This window comes from Rhea pennata, chromosome 4 (genome assembly GCF_028389875.1).
Source record: "Rhea pennata isolate bPtePen1 chromosome 4, bPtePen1.pri, whole genome shotgun sequence".
Classification (NCBI taxonomy): Eukaryota; Metazoa; Chordata; class Aves; order Rheiformes; family Rheidae; genus Rhea; species Rhea pennata.
In genome coordinates this window covers 30,476,218-30,498,424 of record NC_084666.1, presented here as the reverse complement: position 1 = coordinate 30,498,424, position 22,207 = coordinate 30,476,218, and the positions used below count along the sequence as shown (strand labels likewise).

General features: G+C 40.8%; 1 protein-coding gene across 5 annotated transcripts in view; it reads left to right on the top strand.

Moving 5' to 3' along the window:
* Nucleotides 1-22,207, top strand: part of DLC1 (DLC1 Rho GTPase activating protein) — a 231,300-nt gene that overhangs the window by 192,664 nt on the left and 16,429 nt on the right. For 4 of the 5 annotated variants that reach the window (XM_062575624.1, XM_062575625.1, XM_062575623.1 and 1 more), the window contains 3 exons: nucleotides 12,995-13,066; nucleotides 15,851-15,932; nucleotides 22,025-22,088. In XM_062575624.1, coding sequence (XP_062431608.1) covers nucleotides 12,995-13,066; nucleotides 15,851-15,932; nucleotides 22,025-22,088 — 218 coding nt within the window. Of the gene's footprint in view, nucleotides 1-493; nucleotides 583-12,994; nucleotides 13,067-15,850; nucleotides 15,933-22,024; nucleotides 22,089-22,207 lie in introns of those variants that run through there. The other variant, XM_062575627.1, reaches the window with a different exon arrangement.

Sequence of the window (22,207 nt, the reverse complement as noted above, 5' to 3'; positions counted from 1 at the left end):
GGCTGTAGCTAGCAGGCAGCTGTGCAGTCCCAGCCCCTGCCAACAGCAGAGGAAGGAGCTGTGTCACCTTCTCGAACAGCACTCCTACGTACGTCTCCTGGAAAAAGCACTGCTTTTTAAAAAGCTTTCTATAAAGATCACATTCACCTAAAAGTCACTTTTATTAAAAGGTCACCACAGGAGCTGATTGCCATTAAACACCACACGTGAATAAAGGGGACACAAGCCGCCAGCCTGATTCTGACCGAGTTACCTTCTCTCTGCGAAAGTCGCTCTCACAAGAGCTGCCCCGGGGCCCCCAGGTGCCTGGCGGCTTCTGTCCCCAGGCCGGGGCGGGCGCTGGCGCCTCCGCAGGTGGCAGCGGGCGGCTGAGCGCGGGCGTCGCCCGCCCTCCTCGGCGGGGCGTGCGCCTCGGCACGGCTCGGCTCGGCTCGGCACGGTGCGGCCCGGCGCGGCACGGCGCAGGGCGGGCCGCGCCGAGGGGGCGGGGGCGGCTGCGGGGCCGGGCGGCAGCGCGGCTCCTGCGCTCCGCGCAGGCAGCTCGGCAGCCCCCGCGGCCGGCGGAGAACATGATCCTCACACGTAAGCTGCTGCGCGCCCGGGGGCGCAGGCTCCGCGGGTGCCCGGCGCTGAGCGGAGGGGCTTGGAGGGGGGTTGTGGTTACTCCAGCGGCGCGGTGCGGAGCGCGGTGCGGTGCGGAGCGCGGTGCGGAGCGCGGGCGGGCGGGGAGCCCGGAGCATCCCCGAGCTGCGGCTGGGAGCGCGCTGCGCGCTTCCTCGGGTGCCTGCGCGGCGGGAGACGCGGGGTGTCTTCGGCAGCCGCGGCGACGAGCCCGGCGCCAGCGCCCCGTGGGGCGGCTTCGCCTCCCCCGGCGCCCGCCTCCCTCTGCAAACAGCCACCGATGGCTTATTTCCACCCAAACTGTGAAGCTGTTGAGCGGCGGGTGTTGCCGGCGGGCTAATGAGCCCTGCTTCTAGTCAAGGGTACTGTTAGTGCGACGATCTTTTTTTTTTTTTTTTTTTTTTTTTAACTCTGCTCTCTTTGGAAAACTTTAGGTATTTAGGGCATTCCTGCGTTTAAACTATGTATGCAACTAGGTCAGAAGGTTCCACCTGATGCGTCATACTTCTCAAAACATGTGAATGAAGGGACGACGGCGTGTAATTTTATCTTAGCCATCAATTAGAGGGGGGGGTAATTTATTTATTTATTTATTTAAGTAACTTATTTGAATTGCCCCTGTCCGCATGAAGAAATTCCCAGCACCGAAGCGGTGACAGTTCTCTGGGTCAGGTTATGGTTTAATGCTGTTTGCAGTGAACTTCAGGGAAGGTAATAGGAGAGCTGCTGACTATAAATCTATCCGCAGGTCGGTGTCTGAGCGATCAGCATCTGTCTGCCAGCCGGGCTGTTGCTGGTGGGCGGCATGAGGAGCTGGTATTAGGCACCTCTGATAGTTTCACTGGTGCCATCTGCTCTTTCAGGTAGCCTTAATGGTATCCTGTACGTAGCTTGATCTGCATCTCCGGTAGAAGCAAAAAGAAAGGGGAGCGGGGGTGGAGAGGAGAGAAGAGAGGAAAAAAAAAGGGGGGGGGGAAGAGAGAGAGAGGCGGAGGTGGCCAGGAAATGGGATTGATGTCTCTTTAACAAATGGGGTCAGATTACGGTTTCAGTTTGTCTGTGAGATCCTGATTAAGGGTTATGGATATAGTCTGTGCAAAAGAAGATGTAGATAAAAACAGTCCTGCCAAAACAGTTATCTACAGGTTCAAATCAAAGCATTTGGAGATCAGCTGCCTTTTGTAGACTGAAGGACTTCCTGATCTCTTTGTCATCTTTTAAAAGAAATTGGTTTGTTAATCGATTTTTTTTTAATCAGTGGGAAATACAAATTATTTTTAAACTATATAGAACTATCACTAAATTTCTTTTTTTTTCTAAAGAAGTAATTAAAAGCAAGAAGGTATCTTTTTATGTTTTTATTTTGTTTTTAAATCTCAGCTGTATAGCTTGAATCTAGGATTTTTAATTCTCAAGGCAGGGTCTTCCCAGCCAGTAGTGTAGTTGCCTTTGCTGGACCAGAAACAAAGCAAGATTGATGCTGGTTGTGGAAACTCCAAAGTTCCCTATGTGCTTTGCCTCTGGAGGGTGAGAGGAAGGTTGTCCTTACGTACTAATCCAGAATGTGTATGTTTATATCAGGATTCCCAAAAGAAGGAGAAGAGAGGTGATTTGGTTTTTTACTTCTCTGGTTCTTCTAATTCATTACATTCCAGGCAATGGTTTGTTTGAGGCCTGCGAGTTTGAGTTCTGCAAATATTTAGAGATGCAGGTTGCATGATAAGGTGGGGTTTGGGGTGTTTTTTCTTTTGGGGGGGGACTTTTTTTCTTTTTCTGGTCAGAATACCACAGTATGTTATGTTTGAATTTCTTCAGACTAAGCTTCCAATTTTCTTCTGACTGGAATTTTGCTATTGGCTTCAATGTAAACAGCACTGCACCCGTGGCCAGTTAAAAGGAGATGGAGGAAGAGAACTCATGTGCTTAACAGGATGGTCCTGTACTGTAAACAAGCACTTTTCATGCCTAACTATCCTTCCTAGCAACAGGAAGAAGGAAATGAGGCTATGCAAAAGGACCCTGACACGTTTCAGACAATGCCAGACCCACCCTAGCATTCATACAGTATAGCCAGAAGACTTGGGGGGAATAAAAATAACTTCAGATGTTTCCCCTTCCTTCCTGTGCATATTATAGGAATACAGCAATGAAGTGATCTACAGTTCACAAAAACTTACCAGTTTGATCTCCGCTAAGGAGAGAAATGAAGTCTTGTATAACTCTTATTATGTATCTGTATCGGGTATCTGCTTTGCAGGCTGATTACTGCAGCCTTTAAGCACTCATCCTTTGTTTTAAATGTATGGCAGTGCTCAAGTATGTAAGCTTCAGGTGTGACAGAATCTGCAAAGTGCGACTGCCCGTGCAGGGCAACTGAACACTATGTCCTCCTAGCTATAAAGTGACCGTTGATGCCTAGAAAATCTGGTGATTTCAGCAACTACAGGTGTATTCTTACCGGTCCCCATACTGTAAGTAATTTTAACTGGTACAGGATGTCCAGCTTGTCTTGTTTTTTGACTCCTGAGCCTGAGAACAGGGAGAAATATGAAGGTGGTTGTTGTCTTCACTGTGGAGTCAGTGAATTAGTGGAGTTAGTTAGGAGGAGGGGAGGAAAATGAATATAACCTTTAACTTATTCTTTCTTCCATCAATGAATACCTTGCTTCTGTTTAAAAAAAAAAAAAAAAAAAAAACTTTGTGTCCAAATTGTTACCTTTGGTTTTTTTTAGCTCTGTTTTTTTCTTCTTTTTCTGCTGTTCTAAGGAACCACACTCTGTGTTACCTCAGTGATGAGCAGATCTTATGAAAGAGGCACAGGACCAGACTTTTGACTGGAGCATTCTTGTTCTGCTCACTGGAAACTTATTCTGCCATACTTGCTGATACAGAGTAACACCTTATTCTGCACAGCATCCCCTTGAAATCAGTAGGTCTATTAGTACAGTATACTATTGAAATAACTAGCATTAGTGAAATGCTGTAATTCTGTCTCAGCTTCATTATCTGAAAGTTGCAGGTAATACTACACACTTTTCTGAAGCACTTCAGTGTCTTTAGGAGAGCAGTGCTAAGCACTGTTATTTGTTAGGAGGAATAGTCTTTCAAATACTGTCAGGTATTTGTTTCTCCTGAGAATGACTGTGCTAGATGAGACAGGATTAGAAAAAAATATTAACCAGTCTCTCTTTCAATAAAGGCAAAATACAATGGCTCACTTATTGCTGATGGGGGAAATCTTTTTTCTATAAGTGCAAAGTGGTGCAGAATTCCTTAGATTCATTTTTAGGCATATTTAAATATTAGGCATATTTAAGTATATCTAAAACTCTCCATTAAAATGGTCTTCATTGTACTTCCTGAGATGTATAAAAGAGATTGCTCCAACTTTTGTGGACACAGTTTGTCCTCTCTGAACTTATTCCTGCCATTTACTGAAGACCCATATTTTAAAAAAGAAAAAATACATACCTCCTACGTTCTTGCATTTTGGGGAGGTCCATCCTGTGTCCTTGTGGATCCATAGATTTGGATGCTTTACTGACCACCTCTCTGTCAGTATGTGTTGCTCATACTAAGCTTTCCTGTGCATGCTAAGGCACAAGAAGCTTCTCCCCATAAAGCTTCGTAACATTTTTAACTTCCCATCTTCAGGCTTTCCACAGTCTCCCTGCTTTCTTAAACAGCTCTCATCAGAAGAAATTTGAAGAAATACACATAGGGAAGTCATGAAATAAATACTAGCCAAGGGACAGAATGCAGGTAATAAGTGCTTTGCATTGCAAGATTCATTTAAAAACTGAAGCTGTATGTGTGACTTTCATCCTGAATGTCACATTATGTTCCTTACTTCAGTTGAACTTGCCTTGCCATCTCACAGCAAGAGAGCTGCCGTTAAAAATATCCTATCGGTTTAGGGAAATAGGCTTTCAGCTGGGGATTGGGAAACCATAAGCTCTGCTGATCTGTTCCACTGATTGCAATTATGTTTCTGACCTCTGGTGGCTGGTGTTGTACCACCTGCACAGGGCACAGTTTGGGGACTGGGTCACGAACAAGCAGGTAGTCCTCCTGCCATGCAATGCTTACACGTGCTGGTGGTTTTGAGGTCAAGGCTGAACAAGCTAGAAGAAGTAGCTGTCTGTATAAAATTATTTTGGATGAACCTCTGTATGAACCAGATCAGCTCTTATGCCGTTAACTATGATTTCCTAGATCTGAATAAGCAGCCCAGACCTTGGATGCTTTGAGAGGAAGTACTTGTCATGCTGGACCTACTTGCTTTTCCCTACGCCATGCAAGTTTACCAGCTTGCAGATAGGGTACAGTTGGCGGTGGCTAATGCTGGGTTTGGGAGCAGCAATGGTTAACGTTTGCCCTTTGGTAAATGTTCAAAGGTCATTCTAACCAAGTAATTTCTGAGAGAAGAGAAGGTTAAAGTCATCTTCTGTTTCCAAATCTTTGGAGGAGGATTCGTTTCTCACTCTGGAATCTGTCAACATGACCTCCTTCAGAGGATTTGACTAACTGCTTTCTCTGCCCCAAATAATCCTCCTCTGAGACCACCCTGTGTTAATCAGGCCAGATAAATAACCCACATGTCCAATTATTTCTTAGAGTTTTTTTTTCTTTCTTTCTTTCTTTTTCTTTAAGTCACTTGACATCTTGTTCCTCTTCATCTCTGAACCTTCTTAAAAATCAATGAGGCAAGACCATCCTGAATGTATAAAAAGAATTTTTCTTTAGCAGGAAAACTGCCATGTGAAGCTCTATTTTTTTTGTTTAAACAAAATCAGGTTTTAATTTAGATTACATTAATTTGCTTTCTTATTCTCTGTGCTGAAAATGCAAAAATGATTTAGGAATAAATAATGATCCTGGTTTACAGTGTACAATCCCGGCTTACCCGGTGACTTGTGATGTTTCTTTAGTGTCCTCAAAACTTCAATATTTGAATTGAAAGTTAAGCTCATAACAGATTCACACTTACAGACTTTGTGTTCAGCCTTCATACGCAGAAATATTTCATGGGGATCAGTACTCTTCTGAATACCAGCAGAGGTATTTTCCATCTCTTCTCAAGTATCAGAGGGTTAACTAGCTTTAAAAAAGTTCGTGCTGTTAGGAAACTGCAAAGTAATGCAGCTAGCTTTGGACAACACCAGGTGGGAGCATCCTTAATAGCATGTAGATAGGTAAATAGTAATTGCGATCCCTTTCGAGTGAACAGGGAAAGTTCTTGACAGAGACACAGAGAGTAACTTTTATTCCTGTATGCCTGCTTTAAATCCAGAAGCGGCGCTGATTTTCATGCTTTTCTGAGCATAACAGTTGCTCTGGTTCCTCCCAGTTGCTCCAGTTCCTCCTGGCAGAGGTGAGGACTTTTTCCCAGCCCTGGCCGGGCACTCGTGGCAGCAGCCAGCAGCTCTGCACTCTCCTCTGCTCTCCTGCCGTCACCCTTCCCGGGCCATGCGCCTCCTTTCATGTGGAGGAGTCCCTGTGCTTGGGATGTTGGACCGTTAAGAGAGAAAGCAAATTTCTGATTTTAAACAATTTTTTATACAAAAATAATGAGAACTATGGAACTAGTCACTTTTCCTCCCGAAGAGGAGACCTGTGGATCTGTTTCCTGAAGAGCTTCATTCCTTGCAAGTTTGTGGAGGCTCCCATTGACTTCAGCAAACGTTGGCTCAGTCCCTAAACTTTAAATACATTTTGCTCAAATGCTGTTTCTCTTGTTAGGTTTTGAGCTGAAAAGCTTTTGGAGCAATTTTGATATGCTGAGTACTATGAAAAGGACATTCAAGTTAATTAGATTTTGATTCACAGAAGCAGTATTGTGTTTCCTGTGCTAGCCAGGAGGATTGATATGCAATAAAAGCTATTATATAACCTGGTACAGTTGGTGGGGATACAGCCAACACACACATATTTTGGAAACCAATCGTATACTTGTTTGTGCTTTTTAATTTAGCTTTCATCAATAAAGGAATAAACAAACTTAAAGCTTCAAGCAAATGTAGTGGCTTACTTCCACTGATGGAAGTAAGCAATTTGCTTTTTCCAAAGGCTCTACTGAAAAATGGGGTTCAGGCTTCCTGATTTTTTTTTTCAGAGAAAATATCAATATATCATTTTAAACATCTGTTTCCTTATTTTTTTCTTCATCTGTTCCCACACAAATTCCAAACATTCTCAGTTTCTTCTCCCAGTGTCCTGTGGTTTATACATAACATCAGCAACATAGTTACTGTTTTGCTACAAGGCTCCCTAACTTGAAAAATCCCTTCCCATGTTTAACCCAAAGCCAGCAGTAACACAAGGAGAGTGTTTCTTTAGTCATCATCACATAGTTAGGAGATATTTCAGTAACATTCCCCACCATTACCTCTTTCTAGGGTTTTATGACTAGAAAGCAGCGTATATATTTGGTGCCATTCATGGTTTCTTTCAATAACTTTTTTTTCTGGGAAACTTTCTGGTAAGAAATATTTTTAAAGCTGTGCATGCTTCCATATTTGCTTGAATTGACTATTGAGACATGCAAAGTTAAGTGGAGATCGGAGCTCACGGCATTTGACTGCGGAAGGTAGAATGAAAACGGTGAAATACAGGAGTATGTCAAAAAAGGCCACTGTTACAAAATTTAAATTGCACTTTAAAGGTCACAGGAAAAAACATCTTATGGAAAGATGCTTAACTTTCATTTCAAAACCTTGCAAGTACTTCATCAGTGCAAAATCCATGCCTGTTATCTCTCCTTGTCTCACTGGTACTTCCAGAAATGAATCCTTAGTTGAGTTAATGCAATAAAGTCAGCTTAATAATATTTTAGAATGGTGTTATGAAAGTAGATTATTCTGTTAGAATAAGAAGAGATTGCGAATGCATTAGGAGCTTGACAAGAGCGTTTAAAGACATTTTCAGACTTAACCTGGCTTGTGTTGGTTGAATGTTTATTGACAGATTGACCAAGTTTCAGTGTTTGTTTTAAGGTCATTGTCTTTATAAAATGCTGTTTTTCATTACTTACGTTTTTGCTCTCTTTAGCACTTGCTAAGTACGGGTTTCTTGAAAGGTGTGCAGCACTACCAAGCTCTGAGTTACCATTTTCAGTGTATGGCAGCTCTTTTGTGCGGAGCTGCCACATAGTACGTTTTGCTCCAGGTTTGTCTCAGATTTCCCATCTGTGTCCATGTATATAAAGACTGAGTGGAAGGAATAGTTTGATCAGAATTAGCGTTGGGACCACAATTCACGTGCCAGGGATGTAATTCAAGCACATGGAAGAACAACGGCTGGTGCTCAGGCAGAGGAATCCTGTCCCACGAAGCTCTCTGAGCTCTGAGGCGCAGCTAGCGTTAAAAAATATAATCCAGAATGACCTCAAGCTCCTTAGCAGCTCAGGACAGTGTTTTAGAATTGACCATAGACTTTTGCAAAGCACCAAAAATTTCAGAGGGGCATTATGTGTAGGGGCAAGTAACTTGTGATACAGATGGAGCAAGAGGACAAGCTTCTGAGCGTACAAGCCCTTTTTCTGAGCATAGAAGCCCCTTTCCAGCTGTTAAACACAAGCATTGATCCTGGATGGGGAAGAATCCTTTTTGTACTCCATTAGTACATTAGAAAACAAGCAGGTGATTAATGAAAGTGTATGTGTGTAAGGAGCAAGTGGATTCATCCTTAGCATTCTGTATATCAGAAAGATTCTGTATATTGCGTAGGAGGGAGTCTTTCCTGCAATCTAATCTAGAAATTTGTTTTTGTGTTCATTTTTTATTTTTACAATTTTTTTCACTTTCTGAAAAAGGCAGACAGTGAATGTCAATTAAAATGAAAATCTAGTCAAAAAAGAAAACAAAGAAAAAAGCGAACTCAGTTCTTAGGGCATTGGAATGGGACCTTCAGCAGTGAAGCCCATTTTTGTTGAAATCTGATTTTTTTTTTAACAGCATTGATTTGAACAGTCTCATTGCAGATTTTTAAAATCTGCTGCCTTAACACAGCCAAAAGGTGAGATGAGTAGAACCGATGCATGAAGGTGTTAATATGGACATAGACATGTCTGAATTGAGTCGAGAGGAAACCATCTCCTAGAAGAACTGTTCATATTATGTTTAGTGCTTAGGTGAAAATGAAACCAATGCCTGACTGCATGAAGGTGCATCTGGTTTGTGCCTTGTTCTGAGGACTCTGAAAGCGCCTGTACTATAGTTTTACGTTACTTTATTATTTCATGGAAGCAAAAAGCAAAAGAATGAAACAAAACCAAATAAAAACTTTTAAATACATCTTCTTATTTCTGCTGCAAACAGAAGCTGACTGCTATAGATTTTTGTTTTGTTTTGTTTTGTTTTTCCCTGAAAGGACATTAATGCAACATCAAAATGTGCAGGTTTTTGTTTTATAGTAAGGTACCATCCAACCAAAGACTGTAGGTATCTTGAATTTTCTCATCTGTGGTTGCAGGATTGACCAAAGTGTGAATTGAGGTATTTTTGCTATGAAGTTTTAAAACAGTAAGCTTCCAGTTTCAGGAACCGAGATTAGCTGAAGTTAAGGAAAAAGAAGGTAGCTAGGAGTTCCCGTTTTCACTAACTAACCTGGAGAATATGTGGGTCATCCTAACCCCCCAGGAAGTAGGTAAATAAGGACTAATGGTTCCCAACCTTACACAAAAGGAACTCCTACCCTTCATTTAAACATGTAGGCCTGCTTTGTGAAACGGGCTAACAAATAAAGCTGTTTCCAATAAAAATTTCCTGTTTCCTCTTTAACACACTTGCCTGCTGTTTGCTTATACAACACCAAAGAATAAAGACTTCATTGTACTCCTTTTTTGGTTTTGCTTTGTTTTACTTTCTAAGAGAATTTCTTGTGTATCAGGGCATTTGAAAATAGTGTAATTTCTTTCTTACCAGAAGTTCTTTCATATAAGAATCTGCGGCTGGAGGATGGGAAGCAGCACAGGACTTACATCTGTAAAGTTGCACATACATTTTTGCCTGGAATATGTAGTGAAGTTTATTGTAAAAAAATTAACTGACACTAGCATTTGAGTCTATTGTCCTGACTAGCTTTGAAAAGGAATTGGCAGGAGCAAAGAGGAGGGAGTGAGACCAACCCCTTGGCAGCAGCAAGTTGCATCAGCTTAGCTGCGGGATCTTTGGATGAAACGTGCATATGCTGGGGAAACAGATTTGCAAATCATGGCAGATGTACTAGGGCTTCAGAAGGCTTCCATAAAGCAGGTTGGAAAGTAGCTTAGAAGTCCTTTGCCAGTGACCTTCTCCACCCACCGATAGCCCTGACCAAATCCATGCAATGCTCGGAAACAAATTCATAGCGTGGGTGGTAACCTGTAAGCCAGATCCATGGAGACTGAATGTACAGTTCCAGGTGTCCTGTCTCCTCTAAAACTTTGTCAATACAGTAGCGGAGAAATAAGATTTTGGAAGCCCTGTCCTTCCTATTACTTTTCTCTCTCGTTATCCCAGATGCCATTGATTCAGATGGTGGGGACATGCACATACTGCCAATGTCCACCTGCATATGAAACCAAAGATGCTGGGAAACTGAGAGTTGGAGGGCTGATGCTTCCGAGCTGGAAGAAAAACTGATATTTGGGAAGTGTGGGAATGAGCTTTCTCTCCCAGGGTGGCTTAAATGATTTGCCTAGTTTTAACTGATTTAGTTTTTTCTCAAAGGCAGATTCCAATTAACTTGTGAGAGTGAACTTTTTACTTGTCCCAAGCTTTCAGCTGTTTAAGTCTAAATCTCGTATTTCATGAAGCTTGTCCTGTGTGCTGGGGTTGCTGTGCAGTCTGTTAAGCACAGACTGCTGCCAAGGCTCTGTGAGCTACAGAGCTTCGCAGTCTCCCACACTGCTGCCACGTCCCCTTCTCACAGACGCTTGGTGTGGAAGGAGGTGACGCAGAGCTGCTGCTTCGGGACAACTTCCCAGACCCCCTGAGCACTTGCCCCAGGAGCCAGAGACCACAGCTCTGGGTTTCCCAAAGCGTTAGAGGTGGAAATTGAGGAACAGTGTTGTCTGTAAGCGAGTTAATACTGTTTGGTGCTGTCTTATAGCCAACCCTGGGCATTGCAGAACCTAACTGAGTAGCAAGTGCATTGGTGTTTTAGTACGCTTTGCAACTCTTGTAGCCAGCAAGGAATAGCTTAGATGTTTCCTGTCTAAAGATCTAGCTGGTTTCTTGTGGGATTCTCAAAGGTATTGTGAAAGGCAAATATGTTTCAGAAATCCCAAAGGCTATCTGGGTGCCCATAAAATAAGACCCTCACATAACTTTCACATGTATTTTCAGAAAAGATACCCAAAGTTTCTATTGAGAACCTTTAAAAAAAAAAGTCCAGTAAATGTATATTTATAATTTTATAGCTCTGGAAACATTTTACAGGTCATACACCTGGGGTGCTCAGTAAGGGACCTGTGGACAAATATTTAAAGCCACTTAAGAGCCATGTGGTAGGTAGGAATCTGACACTTCTTTCAATTGCACTATGAGCATCTAGCTGCATATTTCAGTAAATACATACTGGTTATTGGGAATCATTTCCTCAGTTTGCAGTCAGGTAGAACTCTTGTTCAATCCAGTGACCTCCACAGGACATAACCTGTAAAGTACAGTAAAATTTTATCATAAGCACCCTTAAAAATTAATTGCAGGATTTTTTTTTTAGTATAATGTTTTCATTTCATAGTAATATTCTGTTATTTGTTCTTGATGTTAGTAGTACAACTTTATGTTTAATTGTATTTTATGTTTCTCTTTTACCTTCTTCATTATCATTTCTATATACTACCAAAATTACCAAATTTAAAATTCAATTTTAAGCATAACTTTACAATTCCTTGCAACTGGAATTGAAGAATGCTTTTTCTTAATGAGTAGCTAAGCAAATATGCCTGTACGTGCTTGCTCTCATGTGGTCCCATAACCTAGAGCTGAAGCAAACACAAGTTGCACAAATGCCTGCTTGTCTTGACTGCAGCGAGAGTGGGTTTCGAGCTGTTTATCTGGAATGTTGTGCTTCGGCTCACCTTAACCCCTTGATTTGGATATGTATCTTAGCAAAGCACAAATGTTCTAACCCTGTTGTAGCTAATTGGAAAATTAGGGGAGAACTGCTGTCATTTTGGAGACCTTGAAAGATGTTTGCTGTTTAATCTGATTTTAATTGTGTACCTTTACCTTGCTGGGAATATTTCATAACATGTGCCAAAATCCTGAGATATTTTACTTATGTTCAATTGACTCTTTACTTCCCTATATGTAGTAGGTTGTATTCTGAGCAATTGTTAAACTCATTGCATATAGTTTCTGCAGCAAGCAGCAATAGTATCCTGTCTGAGTAGGTGGCAAAATTGTCTACTCAGTTGTACATAATTAAGCTTTTCTTTTCTGGTCCATCAAGAAGAGTGAATATAATCAAAGCCAGATGAACTTAAGAGTTTCTGATTGCTCACTGTCTGTTTGATCTAAGTAGGGTGCTAAATTATTCGCAGTTGTACTTTCTTGAATGAGGAAAATTGTCCCAGTCAGTTTCCTGAACGTTTAGAGAATACTCTAAATATCTTTTACATTTTTCTAGTTTGCAACCTAATGAGATTTTTTTTTTTGTTTGCTTGTGTTAGGTAACAATTTATGTGTAGTTTATTCACAAGCTAATATAAACCATGTTCAGAATGTTACCTTTCTTTTAGTGTCATGTAGATATATGTGAATTATTACATTTTGTGGCACATTCTTTTGGGCAGTGTGAGAGAAGGTTAGCTAGCTGAATTTCCTGTAATACACCAAGTAACCCATAAATGCCTTGAAGACCTCTAGTGTAACTCAGTTCTCCCTGGGTACTAAATATATCCTTGAGTGAGCTGCAATACAGTGTGTCAGTTGTTCTTAGGCTTGGGTCTATTGGTACTGTCTACAAGAAGTTAAAACACACGGTTTTATAAGCTCTACTAGGAATTTCTGACAAGATAAAATAGATGTCCCAAGAGGATTGCATGATACACCAAACGCTGCTCACGCTGGTTGTAGCATTGGTTTCTCTAGTGTTAACAAAACTTGTACAGAATGATCCATAAGCCCTGCAGTCTTCACCTGTGTCTGTTTCTCTAGCTATTAAAATGATGAGCATTTGCTAAATCATCGGTGGCATTTCAGAATCTAGATAACATTTGCTAGAGAAAAGAAAAGCAAGCTGGGAACAGCAAACCTATGTTTCATCTGGAAGTAGCTGAATATTTCTCTGCTCATTTGTTAACAAGACCAAAAGAAGTGGTAGGAAGGAAGTTCTTGCTTTGCTGTTCACTAACCTGTGGTGCCTTGTTTCTGTTCTCTTCCAGAAATCGAGGCCAAGGAAGCTTGTGACTGGCTGCGGGCCGCAGGATTCCCGCAGTATGCTCAGCTTTACGAAGGTAGGCACCTGAGGTTTCAAGCTGATCATTCAGTGGCATCGATACCAAACAAGAACACGTAACTATGAAGCACTCTTGCAGTTTTACATTTGTTCCAGGTTTCTGGTTTAGTGTGACTCTTCCAAGTATTTTTATAACGCAAATCATGTGTTAGCAACATTGTACTTTCCCTGTAGTTAAAAAAACAAATGAACTGTATTTTCATGCATATAACTATCCATAGCTACGAGCCTAGTCTACAGCAGTGAAGAAACTGTAGCCAGTTTATCCTGCTGAAGCCAGCCAGCTCTCCTAGTGGAGAAGAGATAGGAAATTCTGCATATGTGTGGGTACATCTGTACTCCTCCTCATAGCCAAGTCCTATATGTTTTTTCAGAACAGTTTGGCTTGAAGTTAGACACAGGCTGACTATGAAGGGAAGAAAAAATATACAAGCCGCTGTTGCAGTGCAGGCTAATTTGCAATAATACCTTGAAGAAACTGCTGACTCCTTGTCCTTTTTGTGGGATGCATTCAGTTTTGTGTAGCTACTTTTACAAAGCTTTTCCTCAAGCAAAACAATACTGTCTTCATTGTTTCTCTAACATACCAAGAACTTACAGTTTTGTCTTGCGATACTTAAACTCTGATGTACAGAAACATATAGAAGTTTGTTTTAAAGATTGACATCTTAAAGGTCTTTTGCTAATGTGTATTACTGTTTCAGTTTCCCCCCCCCCCACTTAATATTATTTGTGTTATAATGAAACTATTAAGCACCCTCTTATCTGCCTCTTCATTTTTATAAAACAAAAGAATGAGCATAGAAAGTCCATTATTTGCAGTGAATAACTGCTGGAGATTACAGCCCATTGGCTGAGCTGACTTTCTTGAAAGATGATCGAGTTGAGCTTTGATTTGCAGCTGCATTGGCAATGTGAGATGATAATAGCACTTTCAAAACAGCACTTGGTGAAACTTTTTGTTCTCCTGTTTAGAAATTAAATTTCATTTTGCTATGTCTCTTTTTCTCCTTTTTGATACCGCAAAAGTGCCAAGGACAGATTTTCTTGGGATGCAGAGTCAGGACTGTACTTCCAGTCTTTGTTAAAACTGAGGGCAAGACTGATGGCTTAATATGTAGGTTTGTGGGTTTCACGCTTTGCTAAGGTATAAGTCACTTAAGAAATCACTCGATTCAGAAAGTATGTCCTGCCTGTGGTTACTGTTGTTCTATCTACAGACTCTAAACCTGTATGAAGTTCTAATTTAGGGCCATGTCCTGCCAAACATCAAAAGGACTGAAGAGGTGACAGCAAGATCTAGCCTTACACACTGAAAAGATAGCTGTCCTTATATAAAAACAATATCCCACTGTCCTTTTCAAGCCGCTCTGGCAACAACAACAATGCAAATTTAGCATAACAAATAGGATTTGTACAGATTATCAACTTCTAGTCACCTCTCTCACTGAAGTCCTCCCATATGTTTTCTTGAGGGCACTTTAAGGTATTACCATTCTCAGAGGAAAAGCTTCTCAATATCAGCACTGGTAGAAAATGCCAGCAGGCTGCGCTCACGTTCTCAGCTTGCAGTTTGGGCTTACAGCAGTGAAAGGGTGACCTAGCGATTGATGAGGTATAATTCAAGAGCTCTGAAAAGTCACCTATATGCAGTGGTCGCAGGTAATACTCATTTAAAATGGAGAATTCCATGAGCTTTTGTCAGTTGCCCTTCTGTGATAAAACCACAGTTTTATATAGAAAAGCCAGGATTTCTTGTACTTCACAGTGTATGCTGTTATTTGTTTATTCCTCATGCAAAATTAGGAAAAAAATCTTCTGACATATCTATTGTCATATTGACATATCCAAAAAACATAATGTTATCCACCTTTCCCTAAATTAATATCAGTCCTATTCTTTTCATCATTGTAGCTGAGTCTTCCCTAGTCTCTGGAGATAACAATCTTTCACAGTCAATCACTTGAACTGGGAAACAGGTCTGAGTACAACTGCAGCCGTACAGTCAGAGTTTGTTCTCCTGTTGCTGTGTGCATTGAACACCCAGTGGCTTTGGTGGGAGCTTTGGCTGTGCAAGGAATGCAGGATCAGGACCTGTATGACAGTGAGGAATCTGTGGAGGACAGTAAATAATATATATCTGGTTGCTGCTTCAGGGCTATAGTAAATTTTCAGCACTCTGCCAACATTGTTTCCTCCTCCTCACTCTGCCCATTGTTTATCTAAATAATCTTCTAGGGAAAGGAGGCAGTATGGGCCTCTGAGCAGCTTGGCTTGCTTTCATTTCAGTCCATATCTCCTTAATGTTGTAGCAGTGTCAAACATCTAAATAGCTTGATTAACAGCCAAGGAGTTTTTGTTTTTCATTCCTTTCCAGAGATTTTGGCTTCACTGACCTTTTTCCTTTAATGTGCGATATTAGTACTTTGATGGAGATTGTATATTTATTTTAAATAAAGCTAGTCTGCATCAGTTTCAGCTTCTGATGTGACATAGGGGGATCCCACTTGCCTTGCTCCCTGTCGCGTTGTTTCATCTTTACTTCGCTCTTTTTCTTCCCCATTATGGACACAAACTTGCCATTATCAAAGCTGCATGACAAAAGCTTTTATATGAAAAGTAAGCATTTCTCTGGCATTTGTGATGTTATGATGTGTTTATCTTAGAAGTGCCAGTCACTTGCATCTTACTGAGCTAAATTAGAGGCAGCTGGTTGTTTTGAAATAATTCAACACTGGGAATAAGAGTCTTTTTGATTTCTCATCTGTCTCTGTTCCTGCAGATCTCCTGTTTCCCATTGATATCACTTTAGTCAAGCGAGAGCATGACTTTCTGGACAGAGATGCCATTGAGGCCTTATGCAGGTATGTTAAAAAAAAAGAGAGAAAAGCTGTGCTGCATTTTGAAACAAAGCTCTTCCTGTTTAGCAGGAAGCATAGGAACATGTCTTAGTAGGAAGCAGAACCTATGAAAGAGTAACCTCAGCAAAATTATATATTAACTAATCATTCACTTGAGTCTTTTTTTATTAGCATCTATGTGTAAGCATTTATATATTAGGCTAAATAACCTTTGGAGGTCTTATTTAAAACCAAGCTGGGAAAAATGGCAAGAGTCTTTGTGACAAGTATTGCACAGTACTTTTTTTTTTATTAATATTCTTTGTTTTCATTACTGATTCCCAAGTTAGTAAGCCACATGGAAGCAGAGCTCTGCTGGCTACAAGCGCCTGTAAGTACAACTGTAGCATCAGCCCCACGCAGGAATTATTTTTGGGGAGCAGTGTTAGCAAAGCCATGCTGCTACACTCTGCTACTCTCCCTTGCTATGCTGGAGCACAGCTACGTAAACAGTCATGTTGACTTCTGCTTCACAACGTGAGCATTGCGATCACCGAAGTGAATATGGACATGTTTGTAAGGGACAAGGCAAGCGAAGCTGAGAGTTTTTCCGCTACTGCAAAGGCTGACCTGCCCTCAACTACACACTTCCATTACTTACCTTGGTTGTTTATGGGCTCCTTCCACAAATCGGTTTGACTCTATTACCCAACAAAAAAGTCTGGATAGTTCCTTGCAGGGTTAGTATATTGAATCAGCTCAGGGAGAGGTCACAGGAGCTTCAGAACTGGTGCAAAGAGCTGGACCGCAGAGCTGGTGCCAGGGCAGGCAGAGGGACGGATAGAAAAAGAGGGAGCAAGACTTGCCTGTGCGTGTCAGTGTGTTACTACAGAACTGCGGCCTCAGCATTGCCAGTTTTATTGTAAGAGCTGTAACGATGGCACAGTCTGACACTGGTCCATGCACCAGTTACCTCCTCTAGTGCGAGTCTGCAACCTCAAACTATGTAAGTACCTTAATTTTTCTTACCTTCTGTTGCCTAGATGTGAACGCAGTTTTCTGCCTCTGTCCGTCATTATGGTGGATTTCCAAATTACCTGCAAAATCAATGCTGTTGGATACTGCATGTATAATGTCTGCAACTCTAAATGTCAGGAATTCTGAAGAATTACAAATTCCTTTTAAGAACAGCTTTAAATATTCTCATGCCATCCTTGCCATACTTGGAAGGAAAAGAGAGGAACTGGAATTTAAAGTTCTTCAGAAATATTTACAAGATTTTAAAGCTAAGAAAATAGATTCATTGCCCAGTCTTTGGGAGAGAAAAAATCTCATAAATGTTAAGTTCAAGATGTGGTGCAAGGCATCCATATCTTGCTGTTGATACTAAATGTGTTGCATCGATCTGATTATTTGTGTGCTCTGAAACTTGTGAAGTCACTGAGCAGAAAGTGTGGTGGTGTGAAAAAGTGCTGGTTCCCAGAAGAATGGTCTTCCCTTGCCAGGAAAACAAAATACAGTCAAGCAAGCGTATTTTGGATCTAGTGCTCTCCTGCGGCAATACTTTTCAATCTGAGGTTTTTATTTAAATGGGAAAAAAGGTAGCAGATTGTTTCTTACTGATGAAAGTAAGAATATGAGCTGAATATCTCTTTGAGGATTTGCTGCTAATAGGAACCGTGAAAGCAGCTACCACTTTTTCTGAAGTCAGAGTGCAGTGAAAGGATATGTCTCTTAAAAATGGAATCTTATTTTGTAAGTCTCCTGGTCAAAGTAACTATCCCAAGAAAGTGTAGTTATATAGATACTCTGTGAAACTCGGAAGTCTAATGCAAAGTAGCAAGTCCTCTGTGCTTGGCTTCCTGTGCCCTGTGCTGGGAATGTACTTTTCTGTTTAACAACCACGGTGCTATTAGCAATTCTAATTATCTTGTTCTAATTACTGCATGTCCTGAAGAAGGAAAAAGTAATTTTGAAACAGACCATAGAAATCACATTTTTTAAAAAAACTTTAAAGCATTTTGAATTGTCTTTTATATCCGAATCTATGTAAATTATTGTTTAATAATCTTATTACTTTGAGCAGGAAAACTAGTAAAACTTTCAATATTGCTTATTAATAAACATTTTGCAGAATTCCTGGAAAAGGTATCAGTAGCCATCCTATTCAGAATTTCCTTGAAAAATTTTAACTGCAATGTGGTCTGAGACTTGGATTACAGAAACACTACATGGTACTTGATAACAGTAGAAGATAAATGGTTAAGAAATGTCATTGTGTGCTCTTGTCAGGAAATACAGGGTTAAAAATGTAAGAGTGATGCTTCTACTGTAGTTCGCTAGGATGCTTCACATGGTGATTGTGTAAAGCACTGTGAGACTTCAATGATGGGGAATTTATCTTCAGAGGGCTACTGGCTGCATAATGCTCTGATGAAACTGAGTACTGAAACATGCTTATCCGAAGGTTGCTTCTAAGTACAAATTACATAGCAAGCCATAATGGAAATCCTATTTTATCTCCTTATATGTTAGTAGAAAACCACCACACTGTCTGAGCAAGAGGTTTCTTAAAACCTTTACATGAGATTTCTTAAATCCTTTACATTGAGGATTTCTCATCTAAAATTAATTGTAAAAGGTTTGTATGAGCACTGCCTGCTCATATAATTTAGTTTGTAGAGAGCTGGCCTCCTTTGCAGGTTAGAACAGGCAGCTGGACCCCAGGAGCACAATTTTCTCCTGTTAATGAGAGCAGAACTAATTAACAATGCTGATGTAAACTTAACTGATGCTTAGATTAACTAAGAATTTTTATTACAGGGCCATATTTATACATTTGCTGAAATTGTCTGTTCAAGCTGGTATTTTTGACAGTGAGTGTCTTGTTCAGGCTACTTTTCTTGAAAGACGTTTAGCTAAGCTACTTTGTCCATTTCAGAGAAAATACAGACTAGAAAAAATGCATCATTTGGTCATGTCTTAGGGAGCTCCCATGCCTCATGTTTTGGGTACAGTAGTGTGGAATTTCATTCAGGGAAATTTTGTGTCAGATAACCACCTCTTGCCATTCCCATGAAATACTGACCAAGATTTCTGTCTTCAAATACAGTATTTCCTACACCTTCTGTAGAAGATGACTGGAAGTTCACAAGTGTGCTCTGTGCACACTAAAAATACAAGTTTTCCTATAATTTCAGCTTAGGACTGATATAGGTCAATCAAGACTTAGGTACTGGGACTGAAAGCTAGATACAGTTGCATCTGTCATAATCTGGAAGAAGAGTTTTGCAGAGCCAGGATGAAGGAGGATAACAGCCTGGATAAGAGTTCTGCATGCGTGGAGGACCAGAAGTGATGTCTTCAAGAAGTAACGCAGAGACACTCTACGGAGCTGGGATACAGTTTGGATCTGAAGACCTACAGAGAGAAGTCTGACTCAAAGATGATTATCTAAATGATGAGCAAGATATTTTTTTTGCCCACGGTCATCCAAGAAAATGACCAGTATAGGAGTTGTTACAGAAATTGAGACTGAGATAGCAAGGCAGTCTAAGCGGATATAGCTGCTGACTGCAGCAGTCCTGCCCCGTCCCTCATGGATTCCATGTGAAGATGTCGCAGAGACAGGTTGGGGCAGAGTGAGATAGAGCTAAAGAATGAGACATAGCTGATAATTGTCAGTAGAGACATAATAAGTTGAATTTATACTTGGGAATGAAATTACAAAGAGATAAGGTCCTGAGCTAGAAGAGAGAACTGTGGTTCATTCACAAGCATCAGTTTGATGAGAAGATCTGTAGAAATCTGCGTGTGCTTAGAAGTATTGCAATGCATATGCAATACGATTAATTAAAGTTGTGTAGGTGACTCTCATCCTAGCAAAGACTGAACTTCTTGTGCTTAGCTTTGCAAACTCAGTAATGCATTTTGAAGGCACTTTTGCCTTGTATATATTATATGTAGTATATGTTTTCAATGTAATATAGCTCAAAGAACTAACACGCTGATGAACTAGAGTCCTCAAGTTAAAGCAGGATGTGTGATACATGTATATATATAATGAAATTTACAGACCTGAAGTAATCACTGCCAAGCATTTAGATTTTAAAAAGGAAGCTAGTTTTGTAATGAAATCATATCAGATGTGTGACAGAACTTGTATGTGCCCGGCTGTTACTGTGTTTAATCTAGCTCATTGGGGGTTACCTTGTCTTGCCTCCTTATTCGTTTCTGTGAGGTGTGCACTGGGGATTTTTCCTGCAATTTTTCTTTTAGGATCTCTGTGGAAAGAGACTTTGCTTTTCCCTTCTTCACCTATTTCTGGGTTTTAATTTGAATAGGAGAAAAATCTGTGAGTTTAATCTTTGTGAAATCAAAGACTATCTTTATTAGCAATGAGGCAGGCTAGTTAAAGGCAACAGGCTGGAGCTAGATAAAATTTGATACAAGGAATCAGTGGTAGCTTTTCTGCATATAAGTCAAGGGTTCCAACACTATAAAATACATAAATTATTATACAGTATGGAACTGAAACCGAGTTAGTATGGCATGGTGTTGAGGCTCAGGAGTTTGAAAAGAGAATGTTTTTAAAACAGAGAAAAGGAAGCAACTTTCTGCCGGTTTGTGGTCTCTTATAGCTAAAATAAACAATCAGTTTTGTTGTGTAGTGCGTACATGGGACAGTGGATCTTCACCCACACAGTAAACAGCTTCTGAAATGCTGTGGACTTGTGCATATATCCACCAACTGCAGTCGGAAAGATTGTGTCTACTGGATTTTTAAGATGAAGCAAACATGAAAATTGGCAGATCTGGATAACTTGCCTAACTTGCCATTGGCCTACTATATGACCCACAGCAATTCTTCTTGTTTTTCTTCTGCTCTGTTGTGGCTGGGTCTAATTATAGATCAAACCATCTTAAAAAAAAAAAAAATCACAACTGCAGCAAGAGCACCAGTAGGAGCTTTTCCATTTTCTTTGATGGCCTCAGGATCAAGCCCTGTGTAAATACCATCTGCAACCAATCCTGCGCATAAAAGGAGAGAGGAAAAGGAGGAAGCTAGTAATGCTTCCTGTGCACACATTTTCTAGCTTCAAGTTACAAGTTTCATGACTCTGAAGAGACTCATCTGAGGCAACAGAACAAGTCAGCATTTTTTTTTTTTTTTTTTTTTAGTTTTTCAAAACTGCTAATACAGGCTCCTCTTTATATTATGCTTGAAGGAATTATGTGAAAACTATACAACTGCACTCAGAATGAAGCAGCTTTGCCCCTGTTGAGTTGGGGCTGCAGGGATTCAGGAGCAGCCAGGGATTCAGCTGCTCCCCTGAATGAAGAGAGCAGCTCTACTACTCTGCCTCCCACCTTCACACATGATCATTCGTGCAGCTCAGGGAACGGATCTGGCAGGAATTCAACCCTCCAAAATACTGAACGATTAGTTTTCAGCTCAGTTAGTTCCCTCATGCAGCCTGCAGTACAGCCTCACAAATGCAAGCGTTGGCACAAGGAAGGCACAAGGAGCGGGGGCAGAAGAAAGGGCAAGGCAGGTTCTTCCGACCTGTCGCTTTTTGCAGTTATCTAACTGAACCGTAGCGTCCCCAGAGCAGCTTTCGCACAACAGCTGTAGTTGCACAGCGTCAGCTTTTCTCCCTTCTGCATCAGTCTCTGCCCTTTGCCTTGCCTTAGCACTCACATTGATCTAACCGCTCTTTACCCGTGTGTTTTTTGGGGGGCTGAACCGTATCCTTGAAACAGTTTTTGGATTGTTCCAGGGTTAGATATAAAGTGATGTTTGATATTTAAACGTAATTTTTACAGTTAGCTGATTATAAGGCTCTTCACAACTTTCAGTCTGCGTTTCTGTTTGCTTCTCTTTCTTTGATTCAGGGAATAGTGAGAAATGGTCCTCAATCCCTCCTTCTGCAACCAGAATACAGCCAAATGTAACGGGTTAATGATTAAGTATAAAGGGCTCTAATTGAAGCTCTGCTTTTTCCTGTTTGTATGCAAAGGCGTTTGTGCATAGCCTTCACAAAAGCGTTTGAACTGGAATAGCCTCCGTCAGAAAAATGGATTATTCTCTTAATATGGTTTTCTTTGCTTTGCAGACGCTTAAATACTTTAAACAAATGTGCAGTGATGAAGCTAGAAATTAGTCCCCACAGGAAGAGGGTAAGTACTTTTAACATTTTCTGTTACTGAACTGTACATTAACAAAGCTGAAAAAAACTAGCAAATTGTTTATCTGTGGTCTGGGATAATACCTGTATAAAACCTGCCAATGACACATA